The sequence below is a fragment of the Amphibalanus amphitrite genome, unplaced genomic scaffold (genome assembly GCF_019059575.1).
Source record: "Amphibalanus amphitrite isolate SeventyFive unplaced genomic scaffold, NRLGWU_Aamphi_draft 000481F_arrow, whole genome shotgun sequence".
In the NCBI taxonomy this organism is placed as follows: domain Eukaryota; kingdom Metazoa; phylum Arthropoda; class Thecostraca; order Balanomorpha; family Balanidae; genus Amphibalanus; species Amphibalanus amphitrite.
The window spans coordinates 128,222-140,821 of NW_024881975.1; the positions used below are offsets into that span (position 1 = coordinate 128,222).

The window sequence follows — 12,600 nt, forward strand, 5'->3', positions numbered from 1 at the left end:
AATTTTTCTCTGTGAACAATTTAATTCGACGAAAAATCGCCGAACATGACCTCAGTTTGACCTCTAAAGCTCGTGACCTGAGATGACCTGGGCCTAATTTTTTTTTAGGCATTGTGTAAAATTGATGTCCGGAGAAGTAATGAAAGTTTCAAGTCGAAATTGGCAGCCGCTTCTGAGTTATCTGCGATAAACCACAGGGGGCCCTTTGCCCCCCCCCCCAACGGGTCGCGGGTTTACTAACAGAATCACCGTTTCAGCCGTTAGAGGCCTGGATTACCAGATCCTGCAGACTAGTGTGCTGTTATATGGCAGCACTTGGGCGGCCAGCGACAGCAGCTGCTGCCGAGGATCACGGTAAGAGGTCCGGGGGGCTGCCGTATCTGACCGGACTGGGCGCGGCTGCTTCGAATAATGGTAAAAATCTGGGTCTGTCATACCTCACCATCTGTTTTAGCTGCTTAAAACCCGTTGGGTTAGAAACTACGTCATTGTCCCAAGCAATGCTGCCGCATTGCGTCCCCGTTTTGAAAAAGTACTGGCCGGAATTTCCGTGCGCGTCAGCCCTCTCCACTCAGACACCGCCTCACTCTCGGTGTGTTTACTGCCGAAGGAATAGCGTACAAAACAAGACACGGCGCATAGCTACCGCAGACGAGGCGAACACGTCGGCTTTTCTGTCTCATCACATAAGAGGGACGGCAGCGCGGTAACAGAACGCCGCCGGGCAGCCCCCACAGCCCGCGGCCGCGGCAGCCGCCCAGACAAACTCGTGCTTCCACCGGGCGCAGTGGAATTGAGATCAAGCGACAACCACATCACGTCCGAAGGGTTAGTGTCCACCGCGGGTGTTCGCAACAGTTGTCCAGATGGCAGCACTATAGCGGGGGCCGGCCGTTGGCAGTACCAAAACACCGGATCGGCAACCTACGGCTGCACAGCAAGACCGCACACGTCAGCGCAACGGCGAGTATCAACGGCGGGATGGGTCCGACGGGGACAGCGAGTGCAGGGGTGCAGCGGCGCGGCCAGCCGGCTCAGCACGGCACGACCGAACCAGCCGCGGCCGGCAGACAGGAAAATAGTCGGGAGCTCCGTGAAGGCACACCAGTGTTCCTCTCGAATATTGTGGATGGGTGTGAGAGGGGCAATGAGGGGGAGGCGGGCCGTCGGCGGCCGCGTGGCGCACGCTCACTCCCGGGCTGCGTTGGCACGTGACGTGTGTGTCTGGTCTGTCCTCCGGGCAGCACGCGCTGAAAGACGCACATGGTCTCCGGCGGTGCGGCGCTGCTGATGCAGAGCGGCGGACGGCGCCCTCCGACAAAATATTTGAACATCGGTTCAAGGCACTGGGAGTCGTATGTACAGCGGCCAGCGACAGGTGGCCCTCGCCGGAACACATAGAACCACTGGGTGGCCTTCGCCGGGACACATAGAACCACCGAATGGCGCACAAAGGTGCCAGCGACCGCCGACGCGGCCACTCACAGACACCCCGCGGGCGGACGCGCGGCGCGCCGACGGTAAATAACGCTCTCACTAGGACACACTAATGCAACCACTCACAAATAACAACGGCTCATAAGCATCACGGCACTCCGGCGCCGCGCGGCTGGCGGGCTGGCCGGCAGCCTCGGCCACGGGGCCGCCTCACGAGATCAGGGCCGGCGTCAGTCCTTGACGAGCCGGTAGATGTGGTGCTGCGCGCCATGCTCCGAAGTCGACACCTCAAACACGAAGGCGATGCACAGCAGCGTCTCCTGTGTGTCCCGGTTGGTCACCACCTGTCCGAACCGAGGGGAGTCAGTCACCGCCTGTCCGACCGGGGGAGTCAGTCACCCTGAACCGAGGGGAGTCAGTCACCGACTGTCTGAACCGAGGGGAGTCAGTCACCGACTGTCTGAACCGAGGGGAGTCAGTCACCGACTGCCCGAACCGAGGGGAGTCAGTCACCCGTCCCAGTCACCGATAATGTACCCGCCCCCATACCTCCCCACCGAGCGGCTGCCGCACCCACCTGGAGTATTGTGAAGTTCTCCAGCACACTGTTCATCATGTACTTCTCCGGCAGGTGCTTCAGCTTGTGGATGAAGTTGACCATGTACTCGCACATCGGAGACCGGTTAATCCGGTAGAAGAACCGGCCATTCTCAAACCTGCCGGGGCGGGGCGGTGGTTGGGCCGTCAGACACAGACTAGCTACTATTCCCCGCACACACAGCCGAGCCAGGTTAGCGCGTCTGAACCAAGCGAGCAGTGATTCGGCTCCGCTAAGAGCTCTGACAGGAGGGACGCAGTTCAAACGGGGTCCGGTAACAGCCACGTACCAAACAAGGTGAGCCATCACCAAACGAGACTGTGAGCCATCACCAAACGAGACTGCCAGACGGCAGACGGGGCACAGAGCCGGCACACCAGCCGGGTCGACTCTGCCAGATAAGCCGGGAAGCCCCCCCCCCCTCCTGAGACCCCGTGCCCCTCCGCCGGCGGGTCGAGTGCGGCTCGTGCTCTCACCTGGCGTACTCGGTCTCCACCTTTTCCACCACCTGTTTGCCGAAGCTGCACACCTTGGTGGAGCACGTGATGGTCATGTTCTCCGGCGACTCGTACTGGCTGGTGACGCCGTAGAACGCGCCGCTCGCGTCCTGAGACGGAGGTCACAGACCACCAGGTCAGGCGAAAGGTCAACAGGGCGCGGGCGGCCTCAACAGCGGCGTCACAGCACACCCGAGGCCGGGCCATCACATGGTATACAGCGGAGCTGGTATACCAACTCGCAGCCAAAGGAGGGCAAAAATGGACTTCACAACGAACTTCGTTAGGTAGTTGATAATGAACGACTGGTCCATGCTGCAGTGCAAAGGCAAAAAACTATTGCCTTTTGACCTGACGCAATGACCTCTGAGCTCACGTAATCGTCTTTGCCTTTGCATGGCCCTTTGATCCAGAAAAGTATGGTGTACAGAGGTGACTCTGTGGAACGACCTAACGAACTTTGTAGAATAAGTCTATTGTTAGCTTTTCTATAATTTGAACTTCACATTGTACTTTCAGGGACATCATGGATCATTGCGAGAGAAGTATAAAAACATATAAAACCTGTCAGATACTATTCCAACATGTGCTGCACGTGCCATGAGCGATACCATGACAGCCGTGCATCAACACACAATATCACAAGGCATCTATCACCCACCGCTAGCCCTCCCAGCGTCCGTGCCGCTGACCCACCTGTATGCTGGTGTTGAGGTCGGCCCAGAACTTGACCAGGAAGAAGGCGTTGGCTGGCCCTTTGTCGTATAGCTCGCGCAGGCCTCCTTTTTTGTCGGGGAACTTGTCGTAGATCTGTGTGATGCCGATGGCCTCCAGCGGCTCGTACGAGACCGGGCCGCCGATGTGCACAAACAGGTGTTTGTTGTACTGCCGGACAGAGAGAAAGAGGAGCCGCGGCTCAGACCGAGTCGTGCCACGGGCTACCGGGTGGTCCGAGGAGTACCGGTACGGCACGGGGCCTCGTCCGTCCGACCCGGCTGCCAGTTCCGGGGCCACCCGCCGCTCCAGCTACCCACCCGCCGCCGGCCGCTCCGCAGGCCCGGCCAGCGGCCCGACTCACCATGTCTGCCACGGCGTCATGCTCGCGGGTCTGTGGCGCCGCCTCCATGAAGGCCGAGTACTCGACGAGGCGCAGTTTCTGCGTGGCGATGCTGCGCCCCTCCCAGGCGGGCGCCGGCGGCTGCGGCTGGCCCAGCAGGGACATGTCGGCAGCGCTGGACGGCGGCCGGCCGGCCACGCCGTACGGCGACTGCGCGAACGGCTTCACGCTGCCGGCGGTGGGACGGCCGTCAGAGGGGTGTCCGCGGGGCACCCATCGCGGGGAGAAGGGCACACCCCTCACCCAGTGGGCACCCACCGCGGGGGCGGACACCGTCCAACAGGACAGCGACCACGCTGAGTACAGTTCAACGCATGTGGACACGAGGACTCAAAACATCACCTACTATACCGGGGAAAGGCTAGTCATTGCGCTTCCTACAAATATCTCCGTTTCCAGCCAAACAAGCGCTGGCTGCATTGGAGCCGCCGGCCATTTTCGCCCGTCGCTCGGCTGCCGACTCACTCCTGCGCCATGCCCTGGAGTCCGGTCTGCCAGAGGCCCGCCGGGCCCGGGTAGCCGCCCGCCGTCAGGCCGAACCCGCCGCCGCCGGCGCCGCCCGACGCCTTGTGCGGCATGCTGGACGCCGAGACGATCTGCGCCGACGTCATGGCCGACACCGAGTGGAGCGCCTTCTCCTTGGCGTGGTGGTCCTGGAGCGCACCCAGCGGCCCCGAGTTCTGTAGGAGACGCACGGCACCCACGCCGGATGGGTCAGCCAACATTGCCATACACAGGGTACATATATATTATATATGCATACACGCTTCCGGTATGGTTTGCAAGTGCTGACGCTCTCGACCACTCAGAACAAAACATGATTTTGTGCGCTCGAAATAAAAGTATGGGAGATGACAGACGCGTGACATTTCAAGTTATTTATGTATGATATAGTTATGTAGTCAGTGTCGGGCCGGCGCCGAGTGCAACCACCGCCTCTGCTCCCCGCCGCGCCAGATCCGCTCACCTTGATCTTGGTCTGGATCTCCCTGAGCTTCCTCCTGGCCAGCACCTGGATGTGCGAGCTGACCTGCTTGCGCGTCCGACATTTGCCCGTGCGCAGCTTGATGTAGCGGGCGATCAGTTCGTTCCGACCTGCGGACGGGGGGCTGCCGTTAGTCTGCTCTGGTCACTCACTGATTCACACACACGGTCCGAGCCGAACCAGCGGGAACCGGGGAAGACGGACTCGACCTAACTGACGCCTCAGGTGCCGACAGCAGTGTTACGGTCAGGCAGGGTGACTGGCCACTATGTAGAGGAGGTAGCTGCTGCCTTTTCCCACCTGAAGCCGGCGCCGGCCAGCGGGGCTCACCGGCAGGCCGCCACCTGCTCTCTCAGGTCACTGTTGGGCCGGGCCCGATTGACGCTGGGTGGCCGAGGTGGGGCAGTGGGGGGTCGGGGGGGGGGGGTCGCAGACCAAGGCGGCGCGCTCATGCCGCCCCATGCCCGTTTCAGTACCAGTTTCAGCAGTCAGATGAACTTGTTCGAAGCTCACTCGGTCTCGGACCGGGTTCGGTGGCAATGCCCAGCCGATTGACGACAGAATCAGACCGACACGTTGGCGCGTCCAGTCACATCGCAAAAAACCGGCCACCAGACACGCGCCAGACCAGCAAAAAGCGGGCGGCGCCGGCAGACGGTCGGTCCGGTCCGGCGGCCGGACACGGCGAGGGACGGAGGCGGTGGTCGCACAGCTGACCGGCCGGCACGTCCCGCGACAGCAGGCCCCGGCCGGCCGGTCCCGGCACCGCCGCGCTCCTGAGCGGATGGACAGAGCCGTGTCACAGCACTCGGACGGCTGCTAAATGTCACCGCGATCATTAGCGAAACCCTCAGGCAGCATGCCGACAGGATTACCTATCTGGCAGAACCCCTATCGTATGGCCGGCTGACTGTGCTGTGCCTGCATCGCCAAGGGCAAATTATGCAAGCCTGCATGAACACGTACGTAACCTTCCCACAACATTCTCCGGTGCTGATGTCTAAATTCAATATTCCTTAGATCGCCAGCATATATATGCACTTGAAATTAGACAAATACTCTCAGCTTCGGAATGCCTTATTCCACTCCACAAGCGTAATGACTAATTAGGATCGCTGGCAGCGTGTGCGAGGGAGGGTCGTCCGCCGCCATCGGTACGGAACTGATGGGCAGCCGGGCCCGGCCACAGGAAGCCTCTGAGCAACTCTGAGGAAGACGGAAGCCCACATCAATCCAGCAGGCGATGGAGAATCAGCGGCGACTGATTACCTGGCCCCACCAGTCTCCACTTTGTGTAGAGTGCGGTCACATGACTGGGACAGAGGTCACAGAGTATCCTGCAGGTGACCCTAGTCGAACAGTCTCAGGGGCTCCGCCACGGTTTTGGGATTGGGGGGGGTCCGACCAAAAACACAAAACCTCGCTGGCGGATCCAAGGTGGGCATTTTGGGCTAATTCACCCCCACCCCTACCCCCCACCCCCACTCCCACCCCACCCCCCTGCAGCTCCCGAAATCGATGAAAAATTGCCGTTTTTTCTAGAGTTCAAAGGAAACTTAACAATTCTATCGGGAGGATTTTGCTTTATGAACCGAAAAAAACAAGGTTCAGTTTGCAAGAGGAGTCGAAAACCGAGAAGCGGAGCTCAATGACACCGACATGGCGGCCTCTCAAATCAACGTTCTTAAGGAAAGGAGGCCGCTGTTGTGCGCTCCAAGGGCGGTGTTAGCCATCAGACAACGCATTAGGCTCTCAGACTAGTATGGTGCTCGAAAGACCGGCTTACCCCCCCCCCCCCCACACACACACTATCGGGTGATCTCACATGGAAAGAGGGTTCTCAGATCGATTTGAAGCTCTTTTGGGGCGGGTGTTGTGTCTAGGAGGTGTCCTGCAAGCTGGACCCCTCTCACGAAATTATTGCCAAATTCTAGCATGCTAAGTTAATCCTAGCAATCTTAAACGCATTCATAGTAATAACAAAATGGTAGAATAATGACACTCCCATAAATATAGGTCGGCGATTGTTGAGCACTTCGTGTGTCACAACATCTTCGTGTTTCCCTACATTTCTAGATCTTAAATTCCTTAGCTTTGCGACCATCAACACATTCTTTGCGACCATCAACCTAATTAAATTATTCAACACATTCTGTGAATGATTTAGTCATTCTAACGCAAAACAAGGTTACAGGTAGGGTAAGGTGCCTAATTAGCGACCCTTTCCGATTTGCGACCTACCTCCCTACAGAAAAACTGGCGGGAGAAAACGGGGCAAAAACAGCGTCAAAAGGTCAGCCATACTTTGGTTATCAGAGTAAATTATTTTACGGTTGTCGATGTTTCTGGTGGGACGTTTCAGGTGAGTTTACATAAAAATGACGAGTTTCTTATCCAAAACGTGTGTGTTTGGGCCCTCTCTGATGAAAAGCGATGTACATTAGGATGATGCACCTTTTTTATTCTGAATCGACATTCCTTTTTCAATTGATTGCCGTTTTCCCATAGTGAATCGCTTAACCCTATTAGTGGCAGGCTCCTGGCTACCCCATATTAGTGGCAGGGGGGGCTGTTTACGACCCCCCTTGATATCTCGAGATCTAACCGGCCGATTTTCAAAATTCAAACGGCATTCGATTTGGCTCAACGAGATCTACATTTCTAAAAAAAAAATAAAATTAAAAAATGTCAATAGGGGGGTAGAGGGGGGTAAAAACGGGCAAATTGCAGATACATTTTAGACTGTTTATCACGGCCAGGTTTCTGAACCAATCTTAACGCAACTTTTGCCGATCGATAGAGAATGAACCAGGAATTCACATGGATCCTAAAAGTATGCATTTTCAAAAATCATAGGCGGATACAGATCATTGAGATTGGGGGTACACAAAAAGTATAGTAAATAAGGTTTTTGTTGGTACTAATTCTAAAAAGGGTGGCAATGGTCTTGTTATGTTACAATTTTCTTATGAGAGAACGACTAAAATTGTATTGGTCATGCATAGGCGGTGTCAGGGCACCTATGTTGGGAGGTAAAAAATAACCCCCCTTTTTGGACGCCTGGATCCGCCTATTATAGCAAAAACGTGTCAAAAGAGGATGCACAATAACTTTGTATATGTTATCACATGATACCTTTCATTCACTGTTCGTAAAACTGGTGCAGCATCGTGATCTTCGCCCAAATGACTCGCTTCACGAATAGGACCCCCAATTCCCAGTGCTCTGGAGCCGCCCCTGGTAAAGTTATGAACTTGAAATTTTTAGGGAATGTGCCCAATTTAGTTTTGGGAAAAGTCAGAAAATTTCAGCATCGTAGCTTCAGCGGTTTCGGAGATATTCCCGAAAAACCTGAGGGGTGGATAAAAACAACCCCCCCCTGCCACTAATAGGGTTAACTGTGCACAGCATGGCGGTTAAAAATGTGTCGCAACTCATATTTCCTATTTGCGCCTGACATGGTCGCAAATAGCTCAAGAAGGGAAAGAAAGGGGAAAAGAGAGAAATTAAAATGAGGTGTTGCTGAAGCTTGCAATGTGTGGCAGGGGATGTCAAATGTCGTCACCGACTGCAGGGGTGCCGAATTCAGCGCGGACCTCGAATATCATACGAGATAGCCCGCAAAATTTGGGTTTCCGCCTTCTTTTCGCCTTCGGTGCATCACGTGATCAGTTTTTACTTACGTAAATGTTTTGGATAAACGTTCCTGTTCGAGTGATTGAGTGCTTTGCGTATAGGTTACCTTTTTTAGATCATATTTCATCTTTTCAGGCGTCGCATTTTTTGCAATTTTTAATATGGGGAAACCCATAGACTTATTAGCGACCCTCCCCGGTCGCTAATCGGGAAGAGTTCCCTATTAGCGTTTTTTGCAATGGTTTGCCAAAATGCTCACTACAAATAAGTTAGTGAATATTGGGACAGAAAATGACTATATTTTAATAGAAAAATGAACGACCTCTCCGAAAATCAAGCCAGTAATACAGTGGCACCCACAGAGCGTGAGCAATGACGGTTCAAATTAAGGGGGTCGCTAATTAGGCACCTTACCCTATTCGGAATATTGGGGGGTACTGTACCCCCACGGGAATTATTGAGGGGGTCCGGACCCCCGCGTACCCCCCTGTGGCGGAGCCCCTGAACAGTCTAGATGGGGGCCCAACATGCCACATAGCCGCGTCGCCCGGTCCGGCGACCTATCTACGCGCGGAGATGACCCGTCGGCCGGGGCACAGCGCCAGAGGAGGACAGGCGGACGCCGGCCCAGGCTCAGTGCTCCATTAGCGTGGCTGCCGGCCCGGCGATAACCGCCGGACGGCCGCGCCACCCCTAATCAGACGGCCATCTCGGCCCAGCGGCGGCCATTACTGACCGGGCCGTGTGCCGTCCGGCGGCCCAGGAGTCACGGACCGGACCCGTGTGCCGTCCGACGTGCCGCCGCCCCAGCGCTGACGGACGCGACGGAGGAGAAACCCTCTCCCCAGTTGCCGCCGACACCACTCATTCCCAGGGCCACACTAACTGCAAACGCCGAGCGGCGCAGGAGCGCGAGGCACGCGCCGGTCGGCGGTGCGGTGCGTCGGTCCCCACGCAGTAAACCATCTCGGCCGCCGGGACAGGCGCCTGGTTGCTGCGGCGCGCCGGTGGCCGTCGTCGCGGTGCGCGCCTGCCTCCGACCATTCCTGAGCCGCCGCTGGCTCGGCGCATAGACGCGCTTCCGGCGTAACCGGCGGACAGCCGGGTCTCAGAGCCGCCCTGCTCCGCCGTACGTAACGAACGCAGTCCAGGTGCAGCGCCGGACTCAGTGCCGCGGCGAGCGGAACTACACACCCGGCTGGGCCGCCGTGGCCTGGGAAGGAAGCGCCGCGTAGTCGGCACCGGCACCCAAAGCCGCCCCCGAGTGAACTTGGTCGGCGGGCGGCTGCCGTGCTGGGCCCGACCTCTGGCGCCCGGCCAAATAGCACCGGCGGCCGCCGGCACCGCCGCCCACCCAGCCCCGCCCGCCGGACACACACGCGCCAGCGCCCCGGCGACCGGTGACGTCACCGGCCAAAAACGCCGCTCCGCCGCCACTGCGGCCTTGACAGAGACGTCGGCCGCGGCGAACATCAACAGCACGCCGCAGCCGCCGGCACCGCGCTTACCAACAGCCGGCTACGCACGGCCGGCCACAGCCCCACAGGGACTCACACGGGACCGGCTGACGGCAGCCGGGCCGGCGATCGGGCCAGTGCGGCGGCGCTGGTGGTGGTTCGACGACGGACAGACGGATCAACACTGGACCCGGCGGCCGCTGCCACCAATCCGAGCTGACCCGCCGGCACGCCGCCATCCTAACAGGGGCTTAGCGCACGGTCAGCCGACTGGCCTGCTTCGTCTCGAGACCTCCCCGTATCCCTTACCTATTCCAAATGTCCACAGCTCTCCCAAAGTTTCTCAGCAGGCAACTCAGGGCGGACGCTGGCAGGGGCCCAGAGCTGCGGCAGCCCGCCAGTTCCGTCGGTCCGCCGGCCCCGCCGTCAGTGGTCGCACGTGCCCGCACACCGAGCCGGCCGGCGACATCACACGCCACCTCCCACCGGAGCACAGTCCGACGACACCAGACCGGGACCGGACCAGCACCAGTGGCTACACGGACCGGACCAGCGCCAGTGGCTACACGGACCGGACCAGACCAGCACTAGTGGCTACACGGACCCAATACCCCACCCCAGCCGACCGCAGGCTCCTCGAGCTGACGGTGGCCGGTCCATGCCGCCCCGGCACCCGTCCCAAACTCACCGTACATCTTGCCCTCGTCGCTGAGGATGATCTTCCGCCGGCCGCACGGAGGGTAGATGGACAGCGCCTCGTGGAACGACTGCTCGATGTCTGGACTCCATACGCCTTCGGCGTCGTTCGGGTCCGAGTTCTTGTCGTCCATGTAGTCATCCTGAGCATGGGGAGGGGAGGGAGCACAAGTTAGGTGGGGCAGTAAACAGGTACGGTACAGTGAAAAAGTACGGCCACGGTAAAGTAGAGTAAACCGGCCTAAACAGAGCTGAGCCCTGCTCGGCGGCTGTATGTTCGCCTGTTGGGACCGCCAGACCTGTCTCTGTCCTCGTGTGTAAACACTTGTCTGGTTCGTGCCAAGCCGCCGTCGCTCGGCGGCTAACCAGGCCCTGAGGGCCGGGGGTCGGGCCGCCGGCGGCGGCTCGTCAGCACACGACGTGCGGTCTGCACTGGGCAGCACGTACAAACACCACCAGCCCGTGTGTCTGCGTTCAGCGGCGAGGACACTTGCAGTGAAAGGTAACTAAAGTCGGAAGAAAAATCACAAAATTACATACACACTGTCACCGGGGTACGGATTAATGCTGCCAGGACATGACATGTGGCGTGCTTAACTTTTGTGATCTCCATTCTTATCTATCCCCACACAAAAAGGGCTTAATGCGCCGTCTTCTGCGAACAAATTTACATGTTGACGAAACTTAATACGCCCTTTGGGGAGCGTCGTCGCTGGCCGCCAACTCGGCGTCGGGGTCGCCGCCACTAATTGGCCGCCCAAAGCGGGGCCGCCAGATTTACCGTTCAGATGCGGGGCGCATCCTGGACGGGTGTTTACTCCTCTAGACAGCAGGCCAGACACCCGGTACCGGCCAGGGAGCCAGACACCCACCCGGTACTGGTCAATGAGCCGGCCCGGGTGTCAGAGGCGGGTCAACGTACCAGCCCGGTGAAGACGCTCTCACTGCCCTGCTGACAACCTGGCGGTCCGTGCGGGGCTCCGCAGGGCCTCCTCTAAGGAATTTCCACTGGGGGGGGGGGGGGGCAGAGGCTCAGAAGCCAAACCTAAGGTACCCCCAAATCCGGATTTCTCATCGGATTTAGGCCACTTATTTTTCGTCACAGCCCTGATGCCATGATTTTTATTTTTATTTTGAAAAAAATAAAGAAATAGTAGGCCACCTGACCCTATACCGGTGGATCCAGACCGGCACGGGCAGGGTGACATTTGGGGTAAATATTCCCCGCAGCGTCCGAAACCGAAATCGACGAAAATTTCCGGCTTTCCGAAAATGAAAAAAAATGCCTTTATTAAAAAAGTATTTAACCCGCGCACCGACGGGGGTCTGCGCCAACTTCGTACCGACGGGGGGGGGGGGGGGGCGGATGACCGTCCCCCCCCTGAGATCTCGAGAACGAAGCAAGATAGCGACAAGCGGTAAACGGCATCGGATACGCACGGACAAGGTCTACAATTTTTACAAAGGTCATTTTCAGGTCAGGTCAAAGATGACGTCACAGGGGTCGAAAAAGTCAAAATGGCGGCGCTAGATATGGGGAGAGTTTTTCTCGAATAACTTTCGAATTAGTCAAGATAGGAACAAACTAAGGGCATCATCGTGATCCTCTCGTCAATCCGCATCGAATGATATATATGTTGACCTCGAAAGGTCAAGGTCAAAGGTTGACCTCAGGTCACGTGACCTCGAGGTCATCATGTATATCATTCGATGCGTCTTGACGAGCTGAACACAATGAGACCATCCGCGCGGCTGTATCTTGTTCCTGTACGGAGTTATTGGCAAAAAACCTTTGGTGACCTTTGATGACGTCACATGACCTTACAGCTGCCCAAAAGCAAAACAGACCTCAAGGTAGTGAAGGTTGATCATATATGAAGTCATGTATGGTATATGGGGCCATTCCAACCCGTTTTAGTGGTAAAAACAGGGAGTTGATTTTTCCCCCATTGACTTATAATGGGGAGGTCGCGAAATTGACCTGACCTTAGGTCACTGATATCAAAATTCCGAGATATACAAATTGTAGCTACTAATGACTTCATAACATCCTGCGACTTTCAAAGGCCTCCGACATCTACTGTAGCTCTGGCACGGTGACAAAGTTGCAAAAAAGTGACTTGAGGTTGGGTCATTCAAAGTGACCTGGTGACCTGACCTTAAAAGTTAGGAGCTTC

General features: G+C 57.2%; 1 protein-coding gene across 3 annotated transcripts in view; it reads right to left on the reverse strand.

The window, feature by feature from the left end:
- Nucleotides 1-583: 583 nt before the first annotated feature.
- Nucleotides 584-12,600, reverse strand: part of LOC122392322 (transcriptional enhancer factor TEF-1-like) — a 64,837-nt gene continuing 52,820 nt past the window's right edge. For all 3 annotated transcript variants that reach the window (XM_043387046.1, XM_043387047.1, XM_043387045.1), the window contains exons 3-10: nt 10,416-10,566; nt 4,617-4,744; nt 4,115-4,329; nt 3,611-3,818; nt 3,229-3,417; nt 2,512-2,642; nt 2,015-2,153; nt 584-1,781 (exon numbers count right to left, since the gene is read on the reverse strand). In XM_043387046.1, the coding sequence (XP_043242981.1) occupies nt 1,668-1,781; nt 2,015-2,153; nt 2,512-2,642; nt 3,229-3,417; nt 3,611-3,818; nt 4,115-4,329; nt 4,617-4,744; nt 10,416-10,566 (1,275 nt within the window). In that variant the 3' untranslated portion in view covers nt 584-1,667. The remainder of the gene's footprint in view (nt 1,782-2,014; nt 2,154-2,511; nt 2,643-3,228; nt 3,418-3,610; nt 3,819-4,114; nt 4,330-4,616; nt 4,745-10,415; nt 10,567-12,600) is intronic.